This window comes from Ovis canadensis, chromosome 25, assembly GCF_042477335.2.
Source record: "Ovis canadensis isolate MfBH-ARS-UI-01 breed Bighorn chromosome 25, ARS-UI_OviCan_v2, whole genome shotgun sequence".
NCBI lineage: Eukaryota > Metazoa > Chordata > Mammalia > Artiodactyla > Bovidae > Ovis > Ovis canadensis.
The window spans coordinates 61,566,000-61,584,301 of NC_091269.1; the positions used below are offsets into that span (position 1 = coordinate 61,566,000).

Consider the following 18,302-nt stretch of genomic DNA (forward strand, 5'->3'; position numbering starts at 1 on the left):
CCCCCACATCAGTGGGGTGGCTTTAGGCGCCTTATATGAGCACCTTTCAGTGAATCCTGTCTGCCGTTCCAGCCTCCTTTCCTTTCCTCCGCTGTGCCTTCCGCCAGGAATGCGGGAGCTGTAGAATGCGCAGGGGTGCATGGTTGCTGTCAGAGTGCAATGGCCGGCTTTGACCTGTGACTCTCTGAAGGAGCTGTCCAAAATGTTTCTCTAGACACAACTCTCCAACAGTGTCTAGAGGAGCTTTGTATGGGCTTGGCACAGACCTGGGGTGTGGGCCTTCTCAGGTACTCGGTAAGGGTTTTAGGGTAAGGTGAACAAAGGTTTACCAGCCATGTGACTTTGAGTAAGGACACTCCTCTGAACTTTAATTTTTTGATGAGTAAAATTAGGATGATAATACGAGCTTCAGGCTTGTTGTGAGTCTTAGCCAGAAGCCATGTGGCAGCGTCCTCAGTGTAGTGAGTCAATAAATAGAGTGACTGTTGCTAAGCTTGGGTGAACCCTGGAGACCTTTGATTGATTGAATCAGGACAGTCTTATTATTATTTCACTGCTGATTGAAGAACTGCAGGCAGGCTTTGTTTTATTTATTTCACTTTATTACACTTTTAAAATGTTGCATTTTTTATAAATTGAAGGTTTGTGGCAACCTTGCTTCGAGGCAGTAAATCAGCAGCATTTTTCCAACAGTATTTGCTCACTTGTCTCCATGTCACAGTTTGGTAATTCTCTAAATATTTCAAGCTTTTTCATTCCTATTATTGTATTTGTTATGGTGATCTGTGATTGGTGATCTTTGATGTTACTACTGCGACTTGCCGAAAGCTCAGGTGATACTTAGCATTTTTTAACAATAATGTATTTTTTAATTGAGGTGTGGCTTCCCTGATAGCTCAGTTGGTTAAAGAATCCGCCTGCGATGCAGGAGACCCCGGTTCAATTCCTGGGTCTGGAAGATCTGCTGGAGAAGGGATGGGCTACCCACCACTCCAGTGCTCTTGGGCTTCCCTTGTGGCTCAGATGGTAAAGAAGCCGCCTGCAGTGTGGGAGGCCTGGGTTCGATTCCTGGGTTGGGAATATCTCCTGGAGAAGGGAAAGGCTACCCACTCGAGTGTACCAGCCTGGAGAATGCCATGGACTGTATAGTCTATGGGGTTGCAAAGAGTCGGGCACCACTGAGCGAGTTTCACTCTGTTTTTTAGTTACAGTGTTACTTCAGAGTTAATGAAGCACTGTGAAAGCCCACAGCTTTTTTCCATAGTCCAGAAAGGAGATTTGGGCTTCTTGGATTTCCACAGCAGAAATTCCTGCAACTTCACTGGGATCAAAAGAAAACTTCAGGAGTGGGGAGTCTTATTTGCGCACACAACTAACTTCCCAGTGATCTTATCAGCACGAAATTTTGTTGCAAAAGCCTCCTTAAGTATGTTAGGGATGAGCAAGTTAAATGGGGCTGAAGAACAGAGGGCAGGGTTGCTATGAAGCTTGTTTTTGAGAATGCAGTTCTTTCTTGTTCCATTTATAAAACAAGCCTGTTATTTGAGGCTACTTTTAGGCCAAGACATGTAAAACTCTTGTCTTCAGTGTAGCAGACATACTTAAGCAGACGCTTCCTACCCTTGGACTAGAGGATACAAGGGGAGGTGAGTCTATGGACAGGCGCCTGGGATTTCGTCTTTGTCGAGAGGCGTTCCCTGCCGCCGCGGCCTGTCCCCGGGCTTCAGGCCGGCGCTCGTGCCGGTCCGTCGCGTGCAGTCTGCCGTACACTCTGGTTAACAAGCTCACAAAATGTTCTTCGTTACGTCGTCTAAACTCCTGTTCTGTCAACCGCCACTGGTGCTGATTCTGCCCTTTGTGAATTAGAGCTCTGACAGGCAGTGGGATTTGGGAGGCTTTGTGTTGGAGAGAAGGCAGGGCATGAGGTGGGTCTCTGCTGTCGGAGTGATGGGCAGCCTCTGACTGATGGCCGTCACTCCTGGGTTACTTGGAGCGCGAGCTGGTGGGGGAATGTGCCAGGTACTAACGTGGCCTTCAGGGGGACTCGGGTGGTCACAGAGGTTGCTCCTGGGAGGCCTGCCGTGTAAGGGTGAGGTGACCTGACTCCCTGTCCAGGGGTGTTGTACCATTACTGCCCCCCACCTGCAAGCTGTCTCATTACCTGGCATAAAGGACCCTCCACCGTAAGGTGCACAAGGAGGCCCAGGGCAGTGTTTAGGAGTATTACATGAGTTCAGATTTTGTCTGCACGTAACTCTGTGCCAGACATCATGCATTGAATGCTGAACTAAACAGTGGAGAGAGGAGTAAGCAGACGTCCATAAAATACCTTTAGGGAGAATCATGAATGGGAGAGAAAAGGGGCTAAGGTACAAAGTTATGAGGCACCAGAGTCGAAAGGGCTGCCCAGGGAAGGTCCGGCTGAGGAGGGGATGCTTACAGCAGGACGTAAAGGGTGAAAGGAGCTGGCCAGGATGAGTTAAACTGTAGCAGAAAACTGGTTTTTCGCCTCCCGGGGAAATCCAGTGCTTCAGGTAGAGAGAAAAGGAAGGCATCTGCAGCCTCAGTCACAGAGTGGTAGCCCTCCTGGCCACCCGGTTGCAGGCCCCTGTAGACCCTGGGGCCGTGTTGGTTGGGGCTGTTCCAGTGAGGACCACTGCTGTTTAAGGCTTCCCGGGTGATGCTAGTAGTAAAGAACCCACCTGGCAGTGTGGGAGACAGAAGCGGGTTTGATCCCTGGGTCAGAAAGGTTCCCTGGAGGAGGGCATGGCAACCCACTGCAGTATTCTTGCCTGGAGAATCCCATGGACAGAGGAGCCTGGCGGGCTACGGTCCCTGGGGTCACACAGAGTCAGACACGACTGAAGCAACTTAGTGTGTTATTGTTTAATCGCTGAGTCGTGACTGACTCTTTGTGACCCCATAGACTGTAGCCCACCAGTCTCCTCTGTCCACGGGTTTCCCAGCCACGAATACTGGAGTGGGTTGCCATTCCCTTCTCCAGGGGATCTTCCACACCCAGGGACTGAACGTGCGTCTTTTGCATGGGGGGCAGAGTCTTTACCGCTGAGCCCCCAGGGAAGCCCTGAAGGCCGCTGTGCTTCGACCAGAAACCCCTTAGCGGAAGCTCGGGGTTCCCTGAGGAGGCTAGAATTCACGCTTCCAAATGAAATTGTTTAGGATACAAGGAATCAGCTTAGGCCAGGTTCACTGTGGGAGCTGTACTTCCTCGAGCCTCTGCCGACACCTCTCTGGGAGAGTTATCTGCAGCACCCAGACAGGGCATTAGCTTGCCCCGAGGGAAGCATTCTCATTCAACTCTGGGAACTGGATTTAGTCCAGGTGACACAGTTGCTTGAACAAGTTCACGGCTAGCAGCACTTCCCACAGGCAGATGGCAGCGGCAAGCTGGGCATTGCTCACGGAGCCTGGAGCACGCGTGCCGCCTCCTCCCTGCAGCCAGGTGAGGTGACTGAGCCCCAGCAGTTTCCGAAGGCTGGTACCCAGCGGAGTGTTTTAGAGCTCTGCCTAATTTTATTCAAGTATCTGACGAATCATGTGCCTGCCTCTGGTTAATCACACATTCCTGGGGAGAAGGCAGATTGGACGTATGTAATGAACACTTAAAATTATAGCTGTTCTATTGTTTGGCCAGCTGATCTCTAGAGCTCCTAGAGCTCTTGAGTACTTTCTTGTTAATGTTGCCATTAGACAGGAATCAGGAGTAGCAGAATGTCACACGTCAGGGGTAGACACAGCCTTAGGGTGGCGACTCGCTGGCCACACACCTTGATTTGATTGTCACGATCGAGTTCTCCTCCCTGTTTCTGAATACAGAGCTAACCAGTGATAGACAGTTCGCTCAGGCCTGTGGGTTGAGTATAAGGCAGATGTGCCTTTCCCAGTTTATGCTGAAGAGAGCAGCTGCCTCAAGGACAGTGTACTTACTTCATTCAGTAGAAACGAGGAGAATGAACTGGCAGGGTGACTGGCATCAGGCGGGGGCGGCCTGCTTGCTATGTGTCCTGAACACCACGCAGCCTCACTTTGGGTCCTGATGAAGCTCCATGCTCAGTGTCTTGCTGTTTGGCTCTCCTTTCTCACAAATTGGCTGACTCTGTTTTCTTTTTTTCCTCCTGATTTGTTACAGTTGGGCTTCGGTCATAGCTGTAGGCCAGCAGCTTTCGGCTTTGCTCTGGACCCCTGGCAGAGTACGGGGCCAGAGGCTCAAACTGCCTTCATAACAATGTGAAGACATGGTTTGCTCGTGTTGCTCCTGCTGTCTCACACGTGTACAGCGGAGTTTCCAGAGTCTGAGAGGCATGCAAGACGGTGTCTCCTGCCTGCCACTGACAGAATGTGTGCTGGTAGTCTTGTGTTTTAGGAATTTCTAATCTTTGGTTGATGTAACTACGTAAACACACACTCTTTGGGGCCCTCATTGGCTTTTCTTTTTTTTCTCGTAGTGTGTAAAGTGACCCTGACACCAGCTGGTTTGAGAACCTCTGTTTTAGACGTATGAATAGACATGCAGTTGCCCCGGAGTGTCCTTCTTTTATTTATTCAACAAATGCTCATTGAACAGCCCCTGTGTGCAGGGCACCACGCACAACTCAATAGCAGCAACTTCTGAGTGAACGTGTTGTTCTAGTGACGCCTTCTTATAAACCTTGACGGTGCCAGGGGAGAAGTGAACAGGGCACAGAGATAGCGAATAACAGGGGCGGGAAGCCTTTTCTGCGGAGGAAGCCGAGGAAGGGCCAGTCGTGCTGGGTGGGGTGTGGAGCACCCCAGGGGAGGCAGGAGTGGGTGAGGTGCGAGGCGGTGGCCAGCGCCGAGTCGCAGAGCGTGAGGGGCGACGGGGTTTCAGGCAGGTCTCTGAATATTCTTTTAGATTTGGGGTCGGGGTGGGGGGGCACGTGCTTAAAGAGATTACTGATTTCATTTGTTACCTAACATGTTGGCTTTAGGGGAAGAGCCTTAGCATTACGTTTGAGTTCATCTTCTTGTCTCTGGGTTCCTCTCAGTTGCATTTCCCAGGGCAAAGGTTTACCTGCCAGGAGAGCAGCCTGAGCAGAAACTCTTTTCATCGCAAGTGAGTGGCCAGTGGTAGCCTGTTGGAGTGGGGCATTTCACCACAGAAACACCTCAAAGTTCACTCTGCAGGCCAGCAAGCAGCAGCTTTCAGTACAGCTGGAAGCCTTCTCAGTGGGGGCTTTCCGAGAATGGCGTGTCGCAGTCCTGCATCTCTGATTTCATAAGACCCTCGTAGCAGCCCTGTGGATTGTTGCCCTGATTTCTAAGTGGTTAGATTCCTGTGCCGAGCGGTGTGCTCTTGGGAGGTGGTGTGCTTAGCCGGGCGGCCCCAGAACACACACACACTGAGGACTTTGGAGGCCAAAGCCACTGCTTGTGCTGCCGCCTCAGAATTTTCTCCAGGAATAATTGGAAATAAAAATGTGTTTCAGTTATATTCGAAAAGTTAAATATTTAAAAGAAGTCTGTAGTAGTGAAGAGTCCTTTTGAGTAGTAAGCAACTCAGAAACCCAGCCCTTCTACCGTGGTGTTTCTGGTGAATCCAGTTCAGTGAAGTCACTCCATTGTGTCCAACTCTTTGCGATCCCATGGACAGCAGCACACAAGGCTTCCCTGTCCATCACCAACTCCTGGAGCTTACTCAAACTCATGTCCTTTGAGTCGGTGATGCCATGCAACCATCTCATCCTCTGTCGTCCCCTTCTCCTCCTGCCCTCAATCTTTACCGCTATCAGGGTCTCTTCAAATGAGTCGGTTCTTCACATCAAGTGGCCAAAGTATTGGAGTTTCAGCTTCAGCATCAGTCCTTCCAGTGAATATTCATGACTGATTTCCTTTAGGATGGACTGGTTGGATCTCCTTGCAGTCCAAAAGACTCTAAAGAGTCTTCTCCAACACCACAGTTCAAAAGCACCAATTCTTTGGTGCTCAGCTTTCTTTATAGTCCAACTCTCACATCCCTACATGACTACTGGAAAAACCATAGCTTTGATTAGATGGAGCTCTGTTGGCAAAGTAATGTCTCTGCTTTTTAATATCTTGTCTAGGTTGGTCATAGATTTCTTCCAAGGAGTAAGCGTCTTTTAATTTCATGGCTGCAGTCACCATCTGCAGTGATTTTGGAGCCCCCCAAAATAAAGTCTGACACTGTTTCCACTGTTTCCCCATCTATTTGCCATTAAGTGATGGGACTGGATGCCATGATCTTCGTTTTCTGAGTGTTGAGTTTTAAGCCAACATTTTCACTCTCCTCTTTTCGCTTCATCAAGAGGCTTTTTAGTTCTTCTTCGCTTTCTGCCATAAGGGTGGTGTCATTTGCATATCTGATGTTATTGATATTTCTCCCAGCAGTCTTGATTCCAGCTTGTGTTTCATCCAGCCCAGCGTTTCTCATGATGTACTCTGCGTATAAGTTAATAAGCAGGGTGACAATATACAGCCTTGATGTATTCCTTTCCCAATATGGAACCAGTCTGTTATTCCATGTCCAGTTCTAACTGTTGCTTCTTGACCTGCATACAGATTTCTCAGGAGGCAGGCCAGGTGGTCTGGTATTCCCATCTCTCTCTCAGATTTTTCCAGTTTGTTGTGATCCACACAGTCAAAGGCTTTGGCATAGTCAGTAAAGCAGAAATAGATGTTTTCCTGGAACTCTCTTGCTTTTTCTATGGTCCCGCAGATGTTGGCAGTTTGATCTCTGGTGACTTTGGGGGTCTTTATACGGTTACAATTGGAGCTTTTGGGAATGTGAATCCATCTTTGCTCTCAGAAACTATTGCCTTCAATGCAATTTATTGGAAACAAGTTATATTTGCAAGGTTCCCGACAGGAGCTTAAAGGCCTGCGTTGTGAGCTGGGCCGTGGCCGAGCCCCTTCAGCTGTCGCCGCCCCTCTAGCAGTGCTGTGTGACACAGGCCCCTCGTTATGCTGGGGATATATTGTTACTCACGTAATTCCAACCCTCCCTAAGAGGCCACCAAAGAAGAGAGGTCAGTGTTCGTGCTGCTCACAAGACAATACTGAGAGTCATTTATAATGGAAATCATTTTAGAATTCAGTGCACTCTCCTCCATGAATCCTATATTGTACATATTCTGTGCTGACTTTTTTTAATGGTCAGTTTTAATTAATTGCTATCGAGAAAGCTCATTCTTGGCACAGCCCTTCGTCAGGAGTCAACATGTATTTATCAGAGCAACCACAGAACCGGCCTGTCCTTTAATTGTAGATCATTTTGAAAGTTGAATACAACTGGGTGTTTATTTTTAGAAATCAAGAATCTCTCAGAATGAAGCATTTCTTTTCACAGAGAACCTTCTGCGCTAAGCAGAAAGTTTTCTGAAATGCTGTCTCAGTTTGTACATTACAGTGTCTAAACTCCAAGTGAGATGCTATTTGCTTTATTACTTGAAGTCAGACCTGCTGAGTGGCAGTAAGGACCCGATCTCTATCTGCTGCTTTGAGGGCAGGAGGGCAGAAGCATTTAGTAACTTCCTGAGCAGAAAGTAAAGGTAAGGTGGTCCGGTAAGCAGAGTGTCTGAAGTGCCACCCCCCACCCCGCCCCAAGATGTCAACACCCTGATGCCCAAAGCTTGTCAGTGTGATGAGAGATATTGCTGACAAGATCATTGTAAAGGAATCATGTGAGCTTTTAAAGGCAGAGAGCTTTCCCTGTCTGGGGGCAGAGACTGGAAGCAAGAGTGGGCTTGAAGATGGGGAAGGATGGATGGGGAATGCAGGCAGCCGCTGGCTGACAGCCAGGGAGTAGATGGGTCCTCAGTCCTGAAGCTGCCGGGAACTGCCTTCTGCCAGCAGCCTGAATGAGCATGGGAGTGCGTTCTTCCCCAGAGCCTCCGCAAAGAAGGGAGGCCCTCCGCAAAGAAGGGAGGCCCTGAGCAGAGGGTCCCATCGCGCTGTGGGTCAGGCGACAAATTTGTGGGTTTGAGCCACTAGGTTTGCAGTGACTTGTTCACAGGCTGATCACAGTCTGACGCAGGTGGCAAGAGCCATCTCTGTAGAGGAAACACCTCTCTCAGCAGCTGTCAGAACTCGTCACTTCCAAAAGCTCTGTGCTGACAGTGTGGCATGCTTTCTTAATTTAGCCGTAGGCTTCTAAAGGAGGAAACACACGTGGCTCTTACAACATTCATTCTGACGTTTGGGGTTTTGCTTTTTGGGGAGAAATACAGCAGTGCAGTGACTTGCTCTGCTACTGTTGACAGTCGTGTCCAAGCCCACAGACAGCGAGGTCATGTCCAAGCCCTCTGCTCCCACAGTTTTGTACAGGTCTTTTCGTGCACGTGTATAAAGGTGAATTCTTAAAAGAAGAGCTGCCGGGACGGGGTGCACATGCATCTGTAATTCTGAGTGAAAATTGCCAAATTGCCATCTTAGCTGGAGGTTTACCAGGCTGCTTTCACACCGGCAATGTGTGAGAGTGATTGTTAGCTCATACTTTTGCCAACGTGGGTATTTGATTGTTTAAAAACTCTTGTTAATGATGAAGGCATTTCTCATTCGAGCTTTAATTTGTATTTCTTGCTGTGAGAAAGGCTAAGCATCTTCTTATGTTGTAGGAGCCGTCTGTATTTCCTTTTCCAGTTTTGGATTAAGTCATTGCTTGATATGCTATAATTTGAGATCTGTTGGAAACCCGTGCCCTCTGTGTCTTGCCCTCCTGCTATAGCCCTTCCTCAGGTTCCTCCTGGCTTAAAGAGCAGACAGGCCCAACCAGACCGTTTCCTGTGGCCCTACACCTGGTGATGAGAATCAGGTGGACAGATTCACTTTTAGTAGAGCACGAAATGTACTGAAAATAGCTTTGCTGGTAAATGAAAAAGGGCCCAGTGGAGTTTTGCAATAGAGAAGAAGGAGGAAGTGGCCGAGAGGGAGGCTGGAAAGTAGTGCGTTGAAAGCAGCAAGGGAAGGAAGTGAAGCAGAAGCAGGTGGGGAAGGTTAGGGAGGGAAGGTGCAGCTGGCGTCCCGCGGGAAGGAAGTCCTCTCCAGCGCCATGGTGCAGAGTTCCTCCCAGGGCCTCCCAGTGGCAGTTTGTCCTCTGAAAGGGAAACAGAGGTCGGGGTGGGGGGGGCATGCCAGCTTTTACCAGGGATATGTGGAAAGTTTTCTGTTGGCTGTAAGTGTTTGGCAGCCTTGATAAAATCATTTAGAACAGCGAGTTGATAGAAAAGCCACCACTAAGTGACTTGAGCACAGCAAAGCAAACTTGTCACCCGTGAGAAGTAAGAGCAGCCAGGACTTAGGCCTCGTCATTCCTGAGAAGTAAGAGCGGCCGGGACTTAGGCCTCATCATCCCTGAGAAGTAAGAGCAGCCGGGATTTAGGCCTTGTCATCCCTGAGAAGTAAGAGCAGCCGGGATTTAGGCCTTGTCATCCCTGAGAAGTAAGAGCGGCTGGGACTTAAGCCTTGTCATCCCTGAGAAGTAAGAGCGGCCGGGATTTAGGCCTCGTCATTCCTGAGAATAGGCCTCGTCATTTCTGAGAAGTAAGAGCAGCCAGGACTTAGGCCTCGTCATTCCTGAGAAGTAAGAGCAGCCGGGACTTAGGCCTCGTCATTCCTGAGAAGTGGGAGCAGCCGGGATTTAGGCCTTGTCATCCCTGAGAAGTAAGAGCGGCCGGGATTTAGGCCTCGTCATCCCTGAGAAGTAAGAGCGGCTGGGACTTAAGCCTTGTCATCCCTGAGAAGTAAGAGCGGCCGGGATTTAGGCCTCGTCATTCCTGAGAATAGGCCTCGTCATCCCTGAGAAGTAAGAGCAGCCGGGACTTAGGCCTCATCATTCCTGAGAAGTGGGAGCAGCCGGGATTTAGGCCTTGTCATCCCTGAGAAGTAAGAGCGGCCGGGATTTAGGCCTCGTCATCCCTGAGAAGTAAGAGCGGCCGGGATTTAGGCCTCATCTTTTCTGAGAATTAAGAGCAGCCGGGACTTAGGCCTAGACAGAGTCCAGAGGTTTGTTTGGGCATAATTGATTACAACATCTTAAAAAAAGGGGGATTTTTATTAAAATTTTTTTGCAGTGAGATTGCTTTACATTCTTTTTCATGACTGGAATGTCTCTTGTTTGAGAACCAACAAAGAACTTCAGGAACAGAGGGCTTCAGTTTTCTCAACACATTTGAATTTTCACGTTATGAACATTCACACCTTTTGTCAGTAACTACAGAGTCCTGTGTGGCCTGATCCTCCCTCAAGGAGGGGACAGTATGTTCCCCCATGTTGTGTGGGGCAGAGTCGCCTTCTCCCTTAAGCCAGCCCTGCCCCACAACCCGGAGAAGGCAATGGCACCCCACTCCAGTACTCTTGCCTGGAAAATCCCATGGACGTGGAGCTTGGTAGGCTGCAGTCCATGTGGTCTCGAAGAATCAGACACGACTGAGTGACTGCTCTTTCACTTTTCACTTTCATGCATTGGAGAAGGAAATGGCAACCCACTCCAGTGTTCTTGCCTGGAGAATCCCAGGGACAGGGGAGCCTGGTGGGCTGCCGTCTATGGGGTCGCACAGAGTCAGACACGACTGAAGCGACTTAGCAGCAGCAGCAGCCCCACAACCTCCCACATGTCACCCCCTTGCTGTCGCTGTCTGCAGGAGCTAGGGTGCTGTTGGCTGAGCCTCTGAGGGGACTGCAGCCTCTTGACTTACCTAGACCCCCTGGTTGGACCCTGGAGCTGTGTGTGAAGCTGTCTCCCTCGTTTCATTGTCGCCATTGAATCCCTGTGGGCAGGTTGGTAGATTTTACTCAGCCTGGTACCAGCAGCAAGTTGAGCTCTTGAAAGGTGCTGTCGCTGTGCTTGGGGACCATTCTGCAGGAGGCCTGGTCCTGACCTTCACCACGTGCCCTTCTCTAGCTGATAATGGAAGGAATGGGGCTGTGATGGCCCCGTGCCTCTTGCTCATTTTCTTGCTCTTGAGAAGGATAAGGCATTTGTTGGTTTGTATGTATGTAAATCAACGGTTTTCCCATAACCTCCTATCTAATAAGAAGGGAGAGTTTGCCTCTGCCAGTGGGAGGCTTGTTGAGGCTTGGATGTTGCTCCTGAGAGCGTCTCTGATGAAGTGAGGGTGGGGGCACATAGCGGTGCCGCAGCTGGTCCTGTTTGCTGAACAGACAGAGCCGGGTTGCGGGGCCGCTGCAAGTGCAGACACGCCTGTGGGAGTCCCGTGGCACACCTGAGACGGGGCTCACGGAGAGGCTGGCAGTGTCACGTGTGTGGCAGTCCGGCCGCCTCCGCAGTGCAGGGTTTCGCTCCGCTCTCAGGCTCTTCCCTCCTGCTGCTAAGCCTTGCCCCCTTCAGGGCCTGGGCAGTGTGGCTTGCTACCCTGATGTCCCTGTCTCACGTGAATTACTCAAGGTTCAGAACAGCAGTAAGAGAACGTTGGTCTTGCTTTCAGCTCCCATCTGACCCGTGCCCCCTCTCAAGGACACTGGCCCTGGGGGCGTCTCACTCTGCAGATGAGACCCGACTCTCCTTCACAGAGTTTGCCTTCTCTCCAGAACACAGACAGTGTGTGCGTGTGTTTTGAGAGGCTCCGGTCCTCAGAATGTAACAGGGAAGGAGATAACAAGACGCTGCCTTGTGTCTGGATGAGCATGCTCTTTCCCAGCCCTCACGTGGGGAGGGCGCTTCCTTCTCTGCCTCAGTCCGAGCGGCTCAGCTTGACCCAGCAACCGCGAGGACGGCGATCTGAGGGCCCAGGAAGGTGTGAGGGCACGGTGCGAGCCGGCCTTCCTGTCCTCCCTCCCCCCCAGCTCTGCTTGGGGAGGCTCCTGCTCGACACCATGACCAGCTTTTGGCCCCGCCTACAGATACTGAACAAAACTGGTCACCCTCACAGGTTAAAGAAGGAAGTGAGAAGTTCAAGGAGGCTGTCCATCTCAGAGCAGGGTTGGGACTGAGTATTAGAGACCCGGCCGATTGTAGGGGCTGGGGACATTAGAGTGGCTCCCCGTGGCCCGCCTCCCTGTGATATAACAGAAGAGGCTCCCTGTCCCGTTTCAGGAGAATAGAGGAGCCCGTGACAGCTGTCTGGGAGGAGGGCACAGGAGAAGGCGGGGTGTGGGCAGTGGGCAGCTCGTGCAGTGGGAAGGTAGTAGCAAAGTGTTGAGAGCCCCCCACTTTTGTTTTAGAAAGAATCATAACCAAATAGTGCAAGATTATTTGGGGAATGTCATTTTTCTGGCTCCAAATAAATGTTAGATTCTTAAGAACTTTGACCAGAAATGCTTTTAGAAAATAAATGTGGATTCTTTGGTGACTCAGAAGATGCGATGGTTGAGTAATGCTACATAATTTAGCATATACACGTGGCATGATAATGTATAACTTCATGGATCAGGTTTCATTAGGTTGACTTGGGTTTACGATGATGTTTCATCTCCGTGTTGAGGAACAGGAGTCCCTCTCCAGTGAACCCCTCAGGCAGAGTGCCGGCTCTCTCTGGCTCTGTCCAGGCTGGTGCACATGCTAGACAGGGGAGCTGGTGTTGCAAGTCAGGGGCTCCTCAGCTGCAGTGCCGGGATGACAGTATGCCCCGGGGGTGACACTTCACAAGGGTGGAGGCTTGGCCTCAGCTGGGAATGGTGGCCAGAGTGGGGCTTTCCAGTATCAAGGGACAGGGCCTGGGGCGGGTGGGGAGGAGATGCTGGCTTGCCCGTGGTAACAGACTCAGGGCTGTCTCTGCATGGCCCCTGAGGTTGCACGGAGCAGCTGCTCCCTCAGAATAACTGTCCTGAGTGGGGAAGAGCGCCCTTGCCGCTGTGGGGCCGAGGAAGCTCAGGAGCCAGTCTTGGTGAGGCCTCGCAAGCGCCCCTCGGAGGCTGGAGTGGAGGCTGGGGGACGCCCTAAACAGCAGCCCTGCAGCCTCAGCTCAGCTGTGCTCCCTGTTCCTGGTTCTCTCCTCTGCTTCTCTTTCCACCGTGGCATTTCCTCACCCTCCCGGACCTTTCCTCCAAGATCGGCGTGTTCGGGGAGTCTCCCCTTTGTGTGAGGAGCACTGGCAGGGGCTTGGGGGCTCGTGGGCCCACTGCCAAGTGGTGAGGGCGGAAGGGCTGTTGCGTGCTGCCAGCCTCCGCAAGGATGACCCCAGATACATACCCCAGATACAGCTGGCTGGGGGAAGTAAGGCCGGCAGGGAAGGCACCTCGCGCCCCTTTTGTATGTACACGTGCCTGCAGTTTCTTGGCTTATGGCTGAACTAATTTAAGTTTAGATGCTTAGGAGATGAATGACCCCTGAATCCACGCAAGGTGGATGCTGCTGCTCCACGCTCTCAGATATCCTTGACTACAGTTTCACCTTCATCTGAGAAAAGGGCGCTGCTGGTGCTGTTCTTGCCTCGGCTCGTAGGGCCCTACCAGGAGCACTGTGCACTGAGCCGTGGGCAGCAGCAGGCCCAGTGCCGCTCGGGAGGTGGCGGTCGTGGTCCCCTGGCTCTTGCCCAACACTGACCAGAGGCGTGTGTTGCAGGCTGGGGGCTCCACGGTGGCGTCGGCTCCAGTGTCCTCCTTCGCGCGCACTTCGGTCACACCCTCCAATCAGGACATCTGCAGGTAACGCTCTGCACGCCACTGTGGCTCGGTGCACGCCGGGGGCGCACACCAGTGTCTGCAGAGGCTTGACTCTCTGTGTGCCTCTGCTCTGAGCAGCCAGCCTCATGTGCTCACCAGGCAACCGTGCGAGTCTCTTTCTCCCTTTGACGTCTGTTCTCTTTTAACACTGTTCTTACTTTCTGTGCTTTTATCCCACTGTTCTCTGCATGCAGTTCCAGTGCAGTGTTTTCTGAGTGTTGTCACCACAGTCCCGTGCCGTCTGCTGTTGTCTTGAAAGCTCCTCCCTGCCAGAGCTCTCTGACCCAGGGGCTCACTGTGACAGTTGTCTGTCAAGACACAGCGCAGGCGTCAAAGAGAAATCCCTGTGGTTCAGAGTGGGTCCAGGCCTTGAAGCCTGCTAAGAATACCAAAGCCAGAAGAACACTGAAGTTCTCAAAATCCCTAAACGATGTGGGTGAGAACGCCCGGGATGCCTTGGAAAGTTTTGACTATGTGGAGAGGACCTGCTCTGAAGGGAAATTGGTACTCCCTCAGGACCCATGTCTCAGAACCAACAGGTTCCACCAGAGAGAAAGAAGAATACTGAGTCGCAAAGCCCTGGGCAGTTCCAAACATTCTTGTGCTTCATCCCTTTCTGCCGATCGTTCAGCAGCCTCAGAGGCAGGAGCCAGCAAGGGGGGCATGCGTGTCCTGCTTCTGGACGAGAAGGCGGATGGCGAGGCCCTCTCCCGAAGCCGGAGGCTGCTGCGGTACCTGCTCGCATTCTCGCGCGGCTCAAGCAGCAGCAGCCTGCACCGTTTCCACGAGCTGGAGAGCCGTGCCACCAGCCCGCGGCCCACCGAGTCCTCCATTAGGCTGGCCGGGAGTGCCGGCTTCTACTCTGATGAGATGGGGGATGACGATGTCTTTGAGGACAGCGCATCCGCAAAGCTGAAGAGCAGGGTGCTGCGGGCCCCCCTCTGCTCCGCGGAAAAGGACAGCGACCTGGACTGTCCTTCCCCCACCTCTGAAAAGGGTCCCCGCCTCTCCCCTGTGTCCACAGCAGGGGATGCCTGCAGGTTGGTTTGCCGAGAACCAGCATCCTGGCCACCTCTGCTCCCCATAGCTCCACGGCCTCATCTTGCTTTAATATGTGAAGTTTCCGGAGAATGTATAGGCAGTTGTACACAATTACAGATTAATAGTTTTTCTCCAGAAGAATAGATTATTGATATCATTTGAAAATCCAATTTCTATGACATGGGTCCCCAAGATAGTCTCATAGATGGTGAAAGATGAAGAAGCTACACATATTAAAGGCCAAGCTGACTCTTCTCAACCAAAAATAAGTAGCGTTTGCATAAAGTGGAAGAAGGAATAGTACCTCCAGTCTTCCAGCTTGATGGTCTGGATGCTAAGTGCTGGCTTCCCCTGCGGGCCTCGTTTGGGCCCCCTGCTCCACGTGCGGGGAAAGGGCTGTTCTCCAGCAGCTGCTTCCTTCCTTCTCTTTAACTTGGATGCAGACACCTCTGCCCAGGTCCCCACCCACCTCCCACCTTTATCTTCCCGGGTGTAGCATCCTTGTCAGGCCACCAGAAGCTTTCAGAATTCCCTTTTGTTGCCACTCTTAGCCTTCTTCCCCATTCTAACCTTTCCACAGAGTCCCCTCCTCAGGATCAGCAATTATCATTTCTTTCAACAGCTGGATCAGATGCCCCCCTCATAGACACAAACAGCTGAGAGCCTGGCTTGGGCCAGAGCCCAGCCCCTTTTAGGGCAGGTCTCCCCACCTGCTCTCCAGCTGCTGAAAAAGGCCCTTCTGTTTCTCAAAAGTCTGTTAAGTTTCCTGAGGTCAGGGCCTGCATCCTGTCGCGTGTACCCTTAGAAATAGCGACTTAAATTTCTCACTCATTGCTGGGTGGTCCTGAGAAAGAAATGAAATGGCAGTGTCTTATAATGGTTTTTCAGGTCCAGGAGAAGCTCTGTGGTTTCTCTGTTTACTTGCTGATAGAGGACGGGAATATGTAGTGTGGTGTGTGAAGGTGAGGTCAGTGATTATAGCTAACAAGCAATGTTCATCACTCCAAGTTCCTGGTATTTTTGAAAGGTAGAGTGTTGGTTTTGTTTTACACAGGAATTTTACCTCTGATTATTTTAACGTTATAAGTTCTGGAAGATGCTTCCACGTTGCCTTAAAGTCACCTATTAGTGAAGTTCTAAAGCCTAACCCAAAATGACTCCTTTGTCATTTCTCACATGGCTTTTTCCTCTCTGATGCCAGTGCCATCCAGACCTCCCATGCTGGCGCGGTAAGCTAGAAAGCTGTAGTCTGCAGTAGCCGTTTCCCTTTGTGTTTGTATGTTTTCGTGCTTATAGTCATTCTGTGATGTTTGTTTCTGAACGTTTTCCTGGGCGGACTGACCTTCCGCTGAAGCGTCGTCTTCCCTGCGGTGTGGCCCGCCTCGTAAGGCCCGCCTGTCCTTCCCCCGCAGGATCTGCCACTGTGAAGGGGATGACGAGAGCCCCCTGATCACGCCCTGCCGCTGCGCGGGGAGCCTCCACTTCGTGCACCAGGCCTGCCTGCAGCAGTGGATCAAGAGCTCCGACGCGCGCTGCTGCGAGCTGTGCAAGTACGAGTTCGTCATGGAGACCAGGCTGAAGCCGCTGAGGAAAGTGCGTGCAGGGCCCCCGGGGGCGGCTCAGGCCCGCACAGCCACACCCTGCTGCGGGGCTGGGTGGGCCGCAGCTGACTTGGGCCCGCTTCTTTGGGAAGTGGGGGCCAGGGTGTACATTCACGTCACCGGTACTGACTTCCAAGTCCCTCCTTGCAGGAACAGGCTCTTTCCGACCGTGCGGTCTTCATGTTTTCTTTTTCCTTGAAACTAAGACTGCTTGCTTGTCTGTGTCAGTCATTTGGCCCTCGACCACACACCGTTTTGTGATGTCTTAGTCAGCATTAGACTTTACGTGTGTTAACTATCCAGGCCTTTCCTCTGATTAGGACCACGTTGTGGGGATTAGTGCCTCTCCTGCACGAAGCACAGCCTAATGCAGTGAATGTATCTTTATACACTTGTGACAAATATCTGCTAGATAGGAGGTGGTGGCGGATGGGGAAGAAGGGAACCACGGGCATTACACGAAGCACAGCTCTCGTCAGGCCTGGTGCCCGTCCTTTTTCTGAGAGGAGCCTCATCCGGCACTCGCCTCCTGTGTAAACACTGGCTGTGTTATTTGTCTTTGGGCCCAGCATATGCAGAGGTTTTGTTTGGAAGAATAAAAGACTTGTTCTTATCTCAGAACTTTAATACATGAGTTGCAGGGAGAATCACATAATCAAGTAGCAGCCCTTGATGTGCCATAAACACTTACTGCGTGGGGAGAGCGCGGGTCAGGTATCCAGGGAAGGGAGTGTCGCTGTGGACTGAAGTGCCAGGGACGCAGAGTGGGGCAGCACCATAGAAGGTCTGGTGTTGAAGCAGTGCTTGAGAGATCACTCGGACTGAGGGAAAGTGAAGGAGTCTGGAGGGGCCGCACTGTCTGCAGAGGAAAGCAGCCACCTAAAGGTGGGCAAGCATTTCAGAGGAGGACGAAGGCTGAAACAGTGTACCTTAGAAATCAGGGGAGTGAAGATGCGGGATCACACCGCAGCAGAAAGCAGTCCAGATGCTAGAGAAGGCAGGCCCAAGCTGCTCTAAGGAAAGTGCTCTTCCCCACGGAAGCGCGGTCATCTACCAGGTGCCTTACTCTACCCTGACCCCTCAGGCCCTCTGCGTGTCCTGCATGGAGCCCTGGAGAGGCTGTGGCTGGGGCCGGCGGGGCACGGGCAGCGCTCACGCTCCTTCTTTTCTCTACCTTTATGTGCTTTCTTCCGATTCGGAAACCAGTAAATGAGAAAGAAAGTCTGGCTATTTGGAGTAAATTAATGAGCTCCTAGAGGAGATGGGACTGGGACAGACTGCTTGTACCAGGCGCTCTTAGCATCGGTTTCACGGTGTTGCTGCCAGAGTAGCAGAGGACCACAGAGTGAGCACCTCCCGCGTCACCTTCCCGCCACAGCGCCTGCCCATCTGCTCCCGTGCTGCGGTACCATCTGCCCCTTCTTCCCCTCACTCACGCCAGCCAGCAGCTCACCAAAACAAAAACGTGCCCCCTGGGTCTTGGCCCAACATGCTGTTTTCATCTGGACCAAAACCATAAAGTCTTTTTATCAAGCCAGTGAATGCCTGCTTGCAGGAATAAGCAGCCAGGGGGATTGGATGGCTGGTGGTGATTCATAGATCATCTCAATCCCGGCTTCTCTTCATTGCATAGAAAGTTGGCTGTCGACAGAATACCAGAGCCTGGTACCTGGTTGAAGCCACGTGGTTTAAAGGGAATGACTCAGTATCTGGGGAAATTCATCTAGCTTGGGTGAGGGGTAGTGGGGAGGGAAGCCAGTCTTACCATCCACAAAGCTCTCACCCTGTTGTAGGCCCTGAGGCCGGGGAGCCTGAGCCTCACGTCTGTGTGCTGTCTTTCCAGTGGGAGAAGCTGCAGATGACATCCAGCGAGCGCAGGAAGATCATGTGCTCCGTGACCTTCCACGTCATCGCCATCACCTGTGTGGTCTGGTCCTTGTATGTGCTCATCGACCGCACCGCCGAGGAGATCAGGCAGGGGCAGGCAACAGGTACGTGGTCAGAACGAAAGGTGTGCCCAGCCAGTGTATCCTGAGTGGCACA

General features: G+C 51.7%; 1 protein-coding gene across 4 annotated transcripts in view; it reads left to right on the plus strand.

The window, feature by feature from the left end:
• MARCHF8 (membrane associated ring-CH-type finger 8) overlaps nt 1–18,302 on the plus strand; it is a 110,763-nt gene that overhangs the window by 88,285 nt on the left and 4,176 nt on the right. For 3 of the 4 annotated variants that reach the window (XM_069572320.1, XM_069572321.1, XM_069572319.1), the window contains exons 4-6: nt 13,517–13,599; nt 16,071–16,251; nt 18,103–18,250. In XM_069572320.1, the coding sequence (XP_069428421.1) occupies nt 13,517–13,599; nt 16,071–16,251; nt 18,103–18,250 (412 nt within the window). Of the gene's footprint in view, nt 1–13,516; nt 13,600–13,811; nt 14,658–16,070; nt 16,252–18,102; nt 18,251–18,302 lie in introns of all 4 variants that reach the window. The other variant, XM_069572322.1, reaches the window with a different exon arrangement.